Source organism: Euleptes europaea, chromosome 1, assembly GCF_029931775.1.
Source record: "Euleptes europaea isolate rEulEur1 chromosome 1, rEulEur1.hap1, whole genome shotgun sequence".
Taxonomy (NCBI): Eukaryota; Metazoa; Chordata; class Lepidosauria; order Squamata; family Sphaerodactylidae; genus Euleptes; species Euleptes europaea.
The window spans coordinates 400,639-414,672 of record NC_079312.1 but is presented as its reverse complement, the minus strand read 5'-3'; the positions used below and the strand labels follow the sequence as shown (position 1 = coordinate 414,672).

The 14,034-nt window shown below is 53.9% G+C and overlaps 1 protein-coding gene across 1 annotated transcript in view; it reads left to right on the top strand.

Annotated features, from left to right (window-relative positions):
• COL11A2 (collagen type XI alpha 2 chain) overlaps positions 1-14,034 on the top strand; it is an 80,070-nt gene that overhangs the window by 62,146 nt on the left and 3,890 nt on the right. The window contains exons 43-64 of the mRNA XM_056866884.1: positions 197-304; positions 643-750; positions 841-894; positions 1,030-1,083; positions 1,441-1,548; positions 1,650-1,703; positions 1,908-1,961; positions 2,075-2,128; positions 3,552-3,605; positions 3,877-3,984; positions 4,639-4,692; positions 4,805-4,858; positions 5,096-5,149; positions 6,171-6,224; positions 7,227-7,334; positions 7,619-7,672; positions 7,770-7,823; positions 8,812-8,919; positions 10,053-10,106; positions 10,203-10,238; positions 10,336-10,389; positions 13,466-13,733. Coding sequence (XP_056722862.1) covers positions 197-304; positions 643-750; positions 841-894; positions 1,030-1,083; positions 1,441-1,548; positions 1,650-1,703; positions 1,908-1,961; positions 2,075-2,128; positions 3,552-3,605; positions 3,877-3,984; positions 4,639-4,692; positions 4,805-4,858; positions 5,096-5,149; positions 6,171-6,224; positions 7,227-7,334; positions 7,619-7,672; positions 7,770-7,823; positions 8,812-8,919; positions 10,053-10,106; positions 10,203-10,238; positions 10,336-10,389; positions 13,466-13,733 — 1,708 coding nt within the window. The remainder of the gene's footprint in view (positions 1-196; positions 305-642; positions 751-840; positions 895-1,029; positions 1,084-1,440; positions 1,549-1,649; positions 1,704-1,907; positions 1,962-2,074; positions 2,129-3,551; positions 3,606-3,876; positions 3,985-4,638; positions 4,693-4,804; positions 4,859-5,095; positions 5,150-6,170; positions 6,225-7,226; positions 7,335-7,618; positions 7,673-7,769; positions 7,824-8,811; positions 8,920-10,052; positions 10,107-10,202; positions 10,239-10,335; positions 10,390-13,465; positions 13,734-14,034) is intronic.

Below are 14,034 nucleotides of genomic sequence, written 5' to 3'. Positions count from 1 at the left end.
GCATTTATGTCCTCTTGATTCAACCTTCTGGCCCCTCCCTCTGCATCCTGTGTTTGATGAGAGCCTGCCTCAGCTCTGAGCATTGCCCTGCACTGTAGTAGCTGACGGCCCCCCTGAGGCCATCAGGACAGATTGAGGCTGGCGTGAATTCCTTTTCTTTCTCCAGGTTTTGACGCAACTCTTTTGTTTCTTTCAGGGGTCTCCGGGGGAGAGGGGAGGGCCTGGGTCTGGAGGCCCCATCGGACCCCCAGGAAGGCCCGGGCCTCAAGGACCGCCTGGCCCTGCTGGGGAGAAGGGTGTGCCCGTGAGTATGGGGTAGAACCAGGACTCCTGGGTTCCCTCAGAAGGGGGGGTAAGGGGAGGCATGTGTCATGTGGACGGCAGTCTCCAGCCAAGGAGAGCTGGGAAGGGGGGAGGGAAAATACAGCCGGGGGGCACGTGACCCACATCTGTATGGGGAGTAGGTGGACGGCCAAGATCCGTATGAGGAACCATCTGCAGAAGTCTTGGGCCTGACTCTGGGATGCCTTGGGAGAGGGAGGGAGGCCTCAAGGTACCAGAGGGTGGAATCTCCCTCCGTGGTGGGTGGCCAGCTGACCCTCACTGCCCCTTGGCCCTCACTGCCCCCTTTCCTCCCTTCAGGGCGAGAAAGGTCCCCTCGGCCCTTCTGGCCGTGACGGAGTCCAGGGTCCCGTTGGCCTGCCTGGTCCAGCAGGACCCCCGGGGGGCCCGGGCGAGGACGGTGACAAGGTAAGCGCCCCCAGCTGCACCCTCTGCGTGTCCCCTGCCCACCCGCCCCTCTGGGCAGACCCTCCTCACATGTGTCTTTTCTCTCTGCAGGGCGAAGTGGGCGATCCAGGGCAGAAGGGGGCGAAGGGCGGCAAAGGGGAGCACGTGAGTGTGAATTGGCCGCCATTGGACGGCACCCCTCTCCCGAAGCCAGGGAGGGGAAGTGTGGGGAGGCATCCGTTGCTTCTACTTTCCCTGTCAGAGTCACTCACAGCATCCCCTTTCTCTTCTTCTCCACAGGGGCCACCTGGCCCACCGGGCCCGTTGGGAGGAGTCGGACAACCGGGAGCTGCCGTAAGTCCCCCTGCAGTGTGGGCCACCCTTTGCTTCTCTCAAGCCCCCTGCAGACTCCGAGGGCATGTCCCCTTCTCTTAGCTTTGAGGCATAAGGGAGACCTCTTTGCTGTGGGGTCCAGGGGATTCAGTCGCCCACCTGCGGCCCGTGGTCAGGGATCAGACCTGCAGCTGTTTGGGCCCAATCTAGTGTGATCCTGGGCTCCGCAACTCCTCCTCAGAGAAGACCTGATTTGCAAAAGCCCGACCATGGCTGTGCCCTTCTTGGTGGGAGTCTGCCAGGCGGTTTAGGGTGAGAGTCGTCATGACGGTTTGTGCTCTTCAAATCAGCCGTGTCTTTTTCCCTCTTGCCCCGTAGGGTGCCGATGGGGAGCCCGGAGCGAGAGGTCTCCAAGGCCACTTTGGGGCCAAAGGGGACGAGGGAACGCGCGGCTTCAACGGCCCCCCTGGGCCCATCGGTCTGCAGGTGAGCAGGCAATGTGCCGCCCCCCTCCCACCCAGCCCTCGAGTTCAGCTCACCGGAAATCTCTTGACTCTTTCTTTCTCTCTCTCTCTCTTTCTGGACAGGGCCTGCCCGGACCATCTGGGGAGAAGGGCGAGACCGGAGACGTGGGGCCAATGGTACGTACACCCCCTTCCTTTCAAGCCCCCTCGCCTTTTCCCAAGTGAAATGTATTTATCATCTGTCGTTGCTTGACTGCTTAGCCAGGATTGGCTCCCCGGGTGGTTCACAGAAATTGAAGCCCAATAAAGATTACAATTCAGGTTTGGCACAAAAATACTCTTCCACCTTCTCCCCCTTCACCTTCACATCTTTCTCCATAGGGCCCCCCCGGACCTCCAGGGCCGCGAGGCCCCGCTGGACCCTCGGGAGCGGATGTGAGTGTGTCCCCCTTCCTTTCCAGTCCTCCCCCCTGACTCCCCTTCCCAATTGACTTAATTTCCAAGGTTGACTCCATTGTAACAAGAGCGATGGCTCTTTTTCACCACAGGGTCCACAAGGGCCCCCCGGAGGTGTGGGAAACCTTGGCCCCCCAGGACAGAAGGTAAGTCAAGGGCTGGTCTCCATGAGGCTGGGGCTGACAGCCAGGACTCTTGGGTTCTTTGAAAGAGGGGGGCAGTCAGAAGACGGGTAGAGTGGGGACTAAAAGCCGGAACCCCTAAGTTTTCGGCAGAGAGAACAGTGTTTGTGTGAAGGGGGGGGGGAAATGTCTAAAGGTTTCAAGTTCTGCTTCCTTTCCCAGTTCCCAGACATAGAATCATAGAATCCTAGAGTTGAAAGGGACCACCAGGGTCATCAAGTCCAACCCAAATTCACAACTACCTCCCCCCTCCACACCCCTAGTGACCAGAAGATGGCCATGATGCCCTCCCTCTCATCATCTGCCTAAGGTCACAGAATCAGCATTGCTGACAGGTGGCCATCTAGCCTCTGCTTAAAAACCTCCAGGGAAGGAGAGCTTACCACCTCCCAAGGAAGCCTGTTCCACTGAGGAACCTCTCTGTTAGAAAATTCTTCCTAATGTCTACATGGAAACTCTTTTGATTTAATTTCAACCCATAGGTTCTGGTCCGACCTTCTTGAGCAACAGAGAACAACTCAGCCCCATCCTCCCCTATCTGACAGCCCTTCAAGTACTTGAAGATGGTTATCATATCCCCTCTCAGTCTTCTCCTCTCCAGGCTAAACATACCCAGCTCCTTCAATCTTTCCTCATAGGACTGGGTCTCCAGACCCCTCACCATCTTTGTTGCCCTCCTCTGGACACGTTCCAGCTTGTCTACATGCTCTGAATCTTACAAAGGAACATAAAAGCATCAGAAGAGCCCTGCTGGATCAGACCAGTGAGGGTCCATCTAGTCCAGCATCCTGTCTCACACAGGGGCCAACCAGTTTCCCTGGCCAACAGCAGGGCACAGAGGCTGAGGCCTTCCCCTGATGCTGCCTCCTGGCACTGGGATTCAGAGGGTGACTGCCTCTGGACGTGGAGGTTCCCTATAAGAACATCAAAAGAGCCCTGCTGGATCAGGCCAGAGAGGGTCCCTCTGGCCCAGCATCCCGTTTCACACAGGGGCCACAACCAATTCCTCTGGAAGGCATAGAGACCCTGGCACTGGTATTCAGAGGTTGACTGCCTCTGAACATGGAGGTTTTCTTCAGTCACCACGGCTAGTAGCCACTGATAGACCGAGTCCTCCATGAATCTGTCTAATCCCCTTTTAGAGCGGTCTATTCCTGTGGCCATCACCACATCCTCTGGCAGCGAATTCCACATTTTATTTATTTACTTATTTAAACATTTATATCTCACCTTTCCTCATGGTTCAAGGCGGCATACAAATCTCTTGTTGGCTAAAGACGAATTCCAGAGGCTTTCCCTTAACGGCTGAAGCATTGCTAGACCTCTCCTCCATGAATCTGTCTGCTCCCCTTTTATAGCCGCTGACCCCCTCCTCTTTTCCTTGCAGGGTGAGTCGGGGGAACAAGGGGGACCCGGAGTCCCTGGGGAGCCAGGCGGGAAGGTAAGAGCCTCTGTCCCCCTCCTCCTTTCTTCATTCCTGTTCCACAAATGCAATGCCTCCCTCCCCCCCATCCCCGGGCCACGAGGTGGCTAGCAGAAGCAGAACATGAATCAGTGCCCCACCCCCAAACCTGGGTCTTCCCAGATCCCCAAATTCAGCCTTTCTCTCCAAAGCTTGGCCCGGGGGCCTGGTCTCCACCTTCAGCATCCTAGGCTGGAGCAGCTTCTTCCTCACCATCAGTCTAACCCCTCCCCCATTTCTCTCTTTTCAGGGCCCCCGGGGTGAAAGAGGCGAGAAAGGAGAAGAGGGGGCCGCTGGTGAGCCCGGGCCCCCCGGCAGGAAAGGCCCTGTCGGGGATGATGGGCCCAAGGGGAACCCCGTAAGTGATATCGTGGAGATCGGCCAGGGCGGGGGGGAGGGTCCGAAAGAGAGATGAGCGCTAGTCCTGAAATGGTCACCAAGGGATGCTGTGGAATCCGCTCAGCTGGGGAAGCTGCCGGGATCTCTTCTAGGAGCTGGAGACAGACGGGTGGGCTTTTCCCAGGTAGCAGAAGGGCGTCAGGGTGAGAAGATCTGGCTTGTTGTGCGGAGCCGGGCTGGCATTGCATCCGGTTAATGAGTTTGGCTGGTTCAGGCGCTGTTACTGCAAACTGCCAAACCTGTTTGGTTGGGAGCAAACGTGGCATAAGAGGAATGAGTTGCTTTTATGAAATGTGTACAGGTCACGCTAAAATGCCCTGGTGGTCCCTCACTGCTTATACGTAATTAGAATAAGAGTGATTGGATAGAATAATGCTAAGAAAGGCCAAGTATTGTAGTCTATGGTTGTGATTTCTACTTGGCCTTTCTGCGGCACCTTTGAAATTACTGTGAAAAATTCACTCTGTGAAAGAAAAGATGTTGAATTGGTTGGGATGCGGAGAAGGGAGGCCCAGATCTGTTGGGTGAAAAGGTTTTTTTGGGGGTGGGTGGGATTGCAGGTTAGACTGTTCCCCCACAATTCTTGATGTCTCTGTGTGTCTGTCCCCTTCAGGGTCCAGTCGGTTTCCCAGGAGATCCTGGCCCCCCAGGTGAAATGGGACCCCGGGTGAGTATTAGACCCTCTGCTCTTTCTGGGCTTAGAACTGCCCGAAGGCACACGGGATGTGCCAGGATTGGGGCCAAGGAGCAACTGTATCATCTCCCTCTTCTTCCAACAGGGCCAAGATGGAGCCAAAGGCGAACGGGGAGAAGACGGAGAACCAGGAGAGGCGGTAAGTGGGACGGCGGGTTGCGGGTCACTTTCTAGGCTGAGGCTGTTTCCAGGCCAGGTCTCTGGGGCTTGACTGAAATCCCAAATGCCAGACCCCAAAGAGACCCCCCCCCCTTTGCCTTTGGTCCCTGGTGATGTTCTTTGCCTCAAGCTCAGAGTTCTCTGCTTCCTGCTCCTTCGGACGGGCCATTTGGGTTCTGGGTTTCCCTTGACCGGATCTCTGCTCTGTCCCTTCCAGGGTTCTCCAGGTCCAACCGGTGAGAACGGCCCTCCCGGCCCTCCAGGGAAGAGGGTAAGTGAAGAGGGAGCTTGGGAGCATCGATGGTCTGGGAAGCCCATGCCCTCCTTTTGGGGCAGGGTGGGGCTGGCTGCTTGGTTCTGCCCAGCTCCAGGCGTCTGAGACGGCCACTTGGCCTGCTCCCTCCCTCCAAGGCAACGCAGCCCCCCACCACTTTATAATTTAATTGTTTGTTTGTTTATTATTTCCACTTTCCTCCCTGATCGGAGACCCAAAACGGCTTTTCACACCATTTCTCTCTCTTCCATTTAATCCCCCCAACAAGAACCTTATGAGGGTAGGTTAGGCTGAGGGACTGTGACGGGCCCTTGGTCACCTGGTAGGCTTTAGATGCAGAGGAGGTTCTCGTCTCACGCTATAATCTTTTAAGCCAAACTAGCTCTCAGTGTAAGAATATTCTCTGCATTGTCCATCGTGTTCAGAAAACACCTCCTATGGAACTTGGGTTTGCGTGTTTCTCTGTGAGCTGTTCCTTCCTCACTACTGTTCTCAAATTGTAATTTTGCCTCTAAGCATGTACAGAGTGCTTCTGTAAAGAGGCCAGCTTTTTAAAAAAATCTTCCAGAGCAGGGAGATACAATCATAGAGTTGGCAGGAACCTCCCAGGTCACCTGGAACAAACTCCCTGCATAATGCAGGAAAATCACAGCTGCTTCGACCCCCGACCCCCAGTAACCCCTATGCCATGCCCAGAAGATGCCCCGCCCAAATCCTCTAGGATCCCGGGCCAATCTGGCCTGGAGGAAAATTGCTTCCTAACCCCCAAAGTGGTGTTTGGCATTTCCCTAGGCATGTAACAAAGGGCCACGAGAGCCAAGCCACTGCCGCAACCCTTCCTGCCCTCCCACTCGTGATCTGCCTAAGATCTGCATCTGGAGTTAGAATCATAGAATCATAGACCTCCCTGCCCAGCCCAGCCCAGCCCCGGCTTGCGGCTGCCCCCGATTTGCTGGGGCAGAAGGGCCCACCTGTTGCCTGTCCCCTGAGCCTTCTCTCTCCTCTTGTCTCCCCACAGGGTCCAGCTGGATCTCCTGGCCCCGAGGGACGCCAGGGAGGGAAAGGCGCCAAGGTGAGGGTCTCCGCCTGGGAGTTGGTCTTCCACAGCGTGGATCGCTGCGCAAGGGAGACCCAAGGCTCTGGGACGGGTTCAGCTGGTATTTTGTAATACTCCTCCAGAGGGTAGGTTAGGCACACAGGCCTCCGTTCTGGGTCACACAGGCCTCCGTTCGGCAGGGCGGAGCAGCAGAATTTTTGGGGGTTTTTTGCCTTCACCTAGACCCGGATGGGCCCGACTAGCCTGATGTCGTCAGAGCTGGGAAACTAAGCCGGGTCGACCACAATTAGTACTTGGGTGGCAGACCTCCAAGGAAGCCCAGGGTTGCTACGCAGAGGCGGGTGACAGCAAACCACCTCGGAATGTCTCTTGCCTGGAAAACCCTGCGGGGTTGCTATAAGTCGGCTGCAGTTTGACAGCACTTCCATACATGCACAAATTAGCATCCACAACTCACCGCGGGCTGCAGAAGGGCTTTTGCTGTCCCTGGGGAAAGGAAGGAGCCCCGTTCGGCAGGCTGTTCTAACTGCCCGGAGCTATTTGGAACTGACCCTGCTCAGAAGTGCTTCCTCGAAAGAAACGTTTGGGAGGTGTGGCCACCACGTCAGGGTGCAGCTGGAGAGAACAGTTCTTAATGCGGACTCAGCTCCTGCCGTTCCCCCCGAAGGCCAGGTTCTCCTGTTTAACTTAAACCCATGCCTACCCAGGAGAAAATGTGTGTGGAACAATGAGTATTCACCAGGAGTTCGATCTGAGGCCAGCAGCACCTTAGAGACCAACTAAGTTTTTCGGGAATGAGTTTTGACTCTTGAAAGCTTTTAACCCCCCAAATCTTGTTGGCCTCTAAGGTGCTCCTGGACTCGAATTTGGCTGTTCTCCTGCAGACTGACACGGCTCCTCTCTGAAACTGTCAAGTATTCACCAAGTCGGTTGTGTGTGCGCATGTGTGTGTGTGTGTGAGAGAGAGAGTGATGGAGAAGGCAGGCCCGTGTTTCACCTTAACTCTGCCTTCCCTAGGGAGAAACGGGTGCCCTGGGACCTCCTGGGAAGACGGGACCAGTGGGCCCTCAGGGGACACCTGGGAAGCCTGGATCAGACGGTTTGAGGGGCATCCCCGGATCAGTGGTAAGGAAAGGCAGGCTGGACGCCTGAGTTCTCTGGGAGGGTGGGGGGTGGGAGTCTGCCAAGTTGGACTCGGGGGTCCTTCTGCGGAGGGCGGAGGAACCAGGTGGGGGGGAGCTGTGTGTGTCAAGGACCTTAATGGTGGGGGAACAGATGCTGGGCTAGTCGAGTTCCATCTCAGGACTCCTGGGTTCCCAGGCAGATCGGAGGGCTGGGGGTGAGGGGCTGTGTGAGATGCGTGGATGGAGGGGGGTGCCTTTGATCCCCTCATCCCCTGTCTTTTCCAGGGTGCGCAAGGCAAACCAGGAGCCACAGGGCAGGCTGGGCCCCCAGGACCACTGGTGAGTGTGGGGGGCTCTCTGCCTTTTGGGTGGGTGGGGGTTGTGGGCCAAGGAACAGGGCTGAACGTCTCCCTGGTGTTGTCGTCTCTCCCCACAGGGCCCTCCCGGCTTGCCTGGGCTGAGAGGTGATTCTGGAGCCAAAGGAGAGAAGGTGAGCCCCCCTGGGTTTCCTGTCCCTCAATGGCCCTCAATGGCCAGTGGCATTTAATTAATTGGATCCTATAGCAAGCGTCCAGTGAGCTTTCCAGGGTCCAAGAGACGGGTCCCTGCTCCAAAGAGCTTCTTTGGCCTCAGGAGAGGGGAATGAAGGCAATGCAGGAAAAGCATGTTTGGGGAGGGGGTGCACCGCTCAGGGATTGTTGGAGGTGGTTCTGGGCCTAAAGGGCTCTGAGGGGAGGCGGAGGGTCTGTGTGGGGCCACGGAGTGGAGGTCACAGGCCGGGGGTGAGAACGGGAGATAAAGGGGAGGGGTGATGCCCCACAGGCATGAGGAGATTTTGCTGGACCCAGGAGCAAATGGGAAGCCTGTAGGGGGGAGACGGACTTTCCTGGCCTCTGCCCCCACTGCACTGCCACCATCATGTTTCTTGTGTGTAAGATCCTAGGAGTATGCAGTGATTGGGAGTCTGGCACAGGGGGCCAGTGTGGCTGGCAAAGAGATGTGGGGGGGGCAAAGTGAGTACGGGGAGGGGGCCATCGGGGCCTTGAAGGCACAAGTGCATCGGGTCGGGCTGCACTTGTATCCCTGTAGCTCAAGTTCAACCCCACCCCCACCCCCCGGTCTTTGCAGTACCTGTGGTGGACATTTGGGCTGGTGTATCAATGGGTAACTCTGCATTCTGCCTTTGCCTCTTCTCGACCCCAGCCCTCCCCACTCTTTTGGCAGGCCCTTTGCATTTTAAAAAACAGTGCTGTTGCTCAAAATGTATATTTCTTCAATTAATTGTACATTTGTTCCCCACTTTAAAAAAGAACTATTGACCTTGAAAATATTGGAAAAAAGGACAGGAGGGGTGGGTTAGTGACGTACTGGTCTCCCGCCAACCAGGGCTGCGTACACACAAAGAGCATTCCTCTTCAACTCAAGAGCATGTTGCTGCTTGAGAACCTTTGTCTGACCGTCTGTCTCTCCGTCCACAGGGACATCCTGGTCTCATCGGCCTGATCGGACCCCCGGGAGAGCAGGGAGAGAAGGGGGACCGGGGCCTGCCTGGCCCACAAGGCAACAAGGGCCCCAAAGGAGAGTCCGTGAGTATGGAGATCGGGGGGGGGGGCGGGGAGAAGGTTGCTCCGAGGGTCTCCTGCCCTGGCCTCTGTGCCTACTACGATCAGGCCTCCCCCCTGCCTTTGCCTTCTGCTTTTGCCATCCGTTTTCTGCATCGTTTATGGGAGGCGGTGTTGTCTGCAAAGTTTGCAGCCCGAGTCCTGCTCCGCTGCTTACTGGCCGTGTTGCGCTCATTGAGTCCATCGTTTTTGCATTTTGTAATCTGCCTTGAGACCCCGTGAGAAAGGCGGGCTGGAAACGGAATAAGTAAATAAATGACTTTACTGCAGCCCCCCCACATGGGTGCAGCAAGGAGAGAGGCGACTGGCTGGAGCGAAGGAGCCAAAAGAGAAACAGAAATAAGATTGTGCTGTCCCAATATACTTTACGAATGGACTGTGGGCAATCCATATTTTATTCCCAGCATGTTTCACAATATCTTCTTATAATCTCTTTATAATCTTTCCATAATCTTCTTCTAAACATATACATCTACCATATCCTGGTTCGGACTCTCGGTCTGTTCACCTGAGCAACGTTGGGTCTTGGGCAAAGACAGGGCCTCTCTTGGAGCCCCGTTTCCCTGGGATCCTTTCACTAGAGGCCCTGCTGGGCAAGGGGGGTGGGTGGGCTTCAAGTACACAAGGCAAGTTCTGTATCATTTAGCCATTAATTGGCTGCCAAGAGAAAACACTTGTTGGGGTCCCACTCAGCGGGGTGGATCCTGCCCCTGCCCGACCAGTCCACTGAGTGAAGTTCCTTTGTTTAATAAAATATTAAAGTAAAATATCCACCTTTCCTTTTTTTGGCTCAACTTTGCAGCCTTCCACCAAACCAAGTGGCTCTTCTGTTGAAGGGAATGCCTCTTGAAGCTAGGGGAGGGCTCTAGGGGGGACATTGGCGGGGGTATCCATCCCCCTGTTTGCAGGGCAATCGTGATTGGAGAGGGGAAGCACACGGCTCACCAGACGGTTGGAGGCTGGGGCGGCTCGAAGAGTCTGGCCTCCTGACCTTGCGTCCATATGGATGGGGCAGGGGCAGCCACCCCCCGCGCCATCACTAAGGCGGCTCCTCACCACCCTCTGGCTCATCTTCTCTCTCTGCTCTTTTTCCGCAGGGCATCCCTGGGCCAACTGGCCCCCTCGGCCCCGCAGGGCCCCCCGGACTTCCCGTGAGTGGCCCCCAAAGTAATCTTTACCCCACTTCCTTCCTCTTTTGCCGCTGCTGGAGTTTCACTCCCCACTGATGCTTTTTCTTCCTCCTTTAGGGCCCAGATGGCCCCCCAGGTCCCAAGGGAGCTACGGTAAGAGTGTTGCCCCCTAACACACACCCCGGGTGGGTTGCCGGGGAGCCTGCCTCTCTTCCCAGGGGCTGCTGACATCTCAGGCTTCTCTTTCTAGGGTCAAGCAGGTCCCAAAGGTCAGCGTGGAATACCTGGACCCCCCGGACACCCGGTACGCTCCTCCTACCTCAAACCCCCTCCCCACCACCTCTGGGCTCCTCCCCCTGATGCTTAGATTGAAAAGAACCCTGGAAAGGCAATGTCTCCACTTCAGCTCACTTGCAAATATTTTGGTTTTTATTCTCCCTGTTGAATTATATACAGCATTTGATGCTAATTTTGAACTATGAGATTCAGAAGAAAATATACAGGTATACATAAAATAAGTGAATAAATATCGAAATATTTACTTCAGTGCCTTAGAAATTCAGATTCAAGGCACAGGGTTTTAGAAACAGGCCGTCCCAAAAGTGGATTTCCTACTGATGCTTGTTTCAGGAAGGTAGTCACGTTGGTTTGCAGTGGAAGAGCTGGGTTCGAGTCCAGTAGCACCATACAGGCCAACTGAATTTTTGGGGTATGAGCTTTCAATAGTCAAAGCAGGTATCTGCCAAAGGGGGCTCTGACTCTCGAAAGCTCATGCTCCCCCCCAAAAAAAGCAGGTGCTACTGGTCTTGAATCTAGCTCTTCTCATTAAGTTGAAATTGACAGGATTTTTGTTGGGAAAGAAGGTCCCCAATTTTGGATTGGTAGAAATTTTTTGCCTAAGCCTTAATGAACTGAGCTCTTGACCAGAAGGAAGGCTGCCGGCCGGCTTACATGAATTTTAACGAAGAAGGGGGAGAAACCTCTGATAGAAGAAAGGGAAAAACTGTGCTAAGCAACAGAGGTTGCAAGGGGTCTATCTTAACAACTTGTAGCTACTACAAAATTATGCAAAATATTAGTAACAAAGGTTCAAAGAAATTGCGAGGCATGTATTGCAGTATCCATATAATGAGCAAAAACAAAAGTGTAGATAATATAACACAAAACCACAGCAGTGTCTTGTCTGCCGGCCAGGATCCCACTTCAGCATCTCTTCTTCGGACTGTAACCTGGGAATTCAACAAGAGAAGGGGCAGCCAGGGCCGGAGCCATAGTCATTTTTGCGCCCTGGGCAAGGCTAACTACAAGTGCCCCCCCCCCCCATTGCTAACCAATTTTCAAAAACATATGTCCGGTAGAAAAAATAAAACCACAACACGTTTTATAAGACATTCTAATTAATTATATTCCATAGCACTGCTGTGTTGTCTTAAAATAAAAAATATAAATTGTCGGTTGCATTTTTTTCAAGAAACGAATCGGTTTAAAACTGTGCCCCTCAGGCCAGTTCTGTGCCCCTCTGAGGTCTGTGCCCAAGGCGACCGCCTAGTTCGCCTAATGGTAGCACCGGCCCTGAGTACAACTAATACAAATATCACACAATAGTTACATATAACTTGTTAACAACCAGGTTACATAGAATCATAGAGTTGGAAGGGACCACCAGGGTCATCTAGTCCAACCCCCTGCCCAATGCAGGAAATTAACAACTACCTCCCCACCATGTCCCCAGTGACCCCAACCCTCCCCCCACCATGCAGGATCCCACAATCAAAGCACTCCCGACAGATGGCCATCCAGCCCCTGCTTAAAGTCCTCCAAAGACGGGGACTCCACCACCCTCCGAGGCAGCACATTCCACCGTCGAACAGCCCTCACCGTCAGAAAGTTCTTCCTAATGTTTAGGTGGAATTGCTTTTCTCTTACTTTAAATCCATTCCTCCGTGTCCTAGTCTCTGGAGGAACAGAGAACAAGCGAGTTCTCTCGTCAACATGACATCCCTTCAAATATTTAAACATGGCTATCATGTCTCCCCTCAACCTTCTCTTTCCAAACTAAACAAACCCAACTCCCTAAGTCTCTCCTCATAGGGCCTGGATTCCAGACCTTTGACCATTCTGGTCGCCCTCCTCTGGACACGCTCCAACTTGTCAACATCCTTCTTAAATTGTGGAGCCCAAAACTGGACACAGTATTCCAAGTGAGGTCTGACCAATGCAGAATACAGTGGTAGTATCATTTCCCTTGATCTAGACACAACCCTCCTATTGATGCAGCCCAGAATTGCATTGGCCTTCTTAGCCGCCATATCATACTGTTGACTCATGTTCAGTTTGTGGTCCACTAAGACTCCCAGATCTCTTTCACATGTACTGTTGTCAAGCCGACTACCTCCCATCCCGTACCTGTGCCTTACCGTATGTTGTTTCTGCCTAGGTGAAGGGCTTTACACTTCTCCCTATTGAAATCCATTTTATTACTTATGGCCCAGCTCTCCAGTCTATCAAGGTCATTCTGAACTCTGACCCTACCCTCCGGTGTATTAACTACCCCTCCCAACTTGGTGTCATCTGCAAATTTGATTAGCATGCTCTCTATCCCATCATCCAATTCATTTATAAAAATATTAAATAGTACCTGTCCCAGGACAGACCTCTGTGGCACCCCACTGGTCTCTCCAGGATGAAGTTGTGCCATTAATGAGCACCCTTTGGGTTCGGTTGGTCAACCAATTACGACTTACTGTAAGCTATCATTGGAAATGAAGCAATTATCCTCTATGAAATATAAGTCTGTAATGAGTGAAATAAAGTACATAACAATTAGTAAACAGACACATCAAAATAAAATGGAAAATCTGTCCAACCCAGTTTAAAAACAAACAGTATAAGGCAATGAAGTCATAAATTCAAATAGGCATGTTGCAGCGTGGAAGGCGGTGGGCTGAAGTGGAGCAGATCGCCTCAGCCAAGCCTATACGCATGTAGGGAGATACATCCTTAAAGGGACCGAGAACAAACAGAGAGAGAGAGAGATCCCATGCACATAAATAATTGTAAGATAAACCTCAAACATGAGCCAAGTTTGTAAGAAAGGAGATGGGTCCTTGCGATCATTAAGACCATGTGGAGATAATGATGAGCAACTGGATAAATGATTTAAAGTAAAGGCCCTTTTAGTAAAGGGATGAATGAACGTTTTGGTCTGAATCTTTAACGGGCTTGGTAGTAGCGGGGAGGATGTGTGTGCTGTGTTCCTTCAAGTTCCCGGATGACAGCTTAGGGAAGGGAGAAATGGAAGCTCAGCTGCTCCGCTTTGACACCTGTCCCCTCCCCCCTGCTATTTCCCCGCGGCCTCTCCCCCCTTGTACCTCCCCCAGGGGCCCCCCGGCGAAGTGATCCAGCCCCTGCCCATCCAGAGGCCCAAGAAGAACAAGCGGTCCATCGACGGCAGCCAGGTCCTCCCGCAGGAGGAGATGGCATCCGACACGGCCGGCCGCTCGCCCTCGGAGGGCATGGAGGAGATCTACGGCTCCCTCAACTCCCTGCGGCAAGAAATCGAGCAAATGAGGAAGCCGCTGGGCACACCAGACAGCCCTGGCCGCACCTGCCAGGACCTGCAGCTCTGCCACCCGGAGCTGCCCGATGGTGGGTGAGGCGGGAAGGCTCGATCGGGGCTTGGGGAGGGGGACTGGGTTGGGGGGATTCATTTAGAGTGGCCACGAGGGCAGACTCGTCCAGAGACACCACCCGCATTCGAGGTCTGGCCACTCCAAAAGGGGTTCGTCCTCTTCAGTCCACGCCATGGCATGCCATAGACAGAGAGCTGAGCCGTGGCATGGTTTGAGTGTTGGAGAGACCCAGATTCAAATCCTGCTTATCATGATACTCCCCAGGCCCCTGATTGTCTCTGAGCTTCATTTCAGAAGGCAGCCACCTTGGTTTGCAG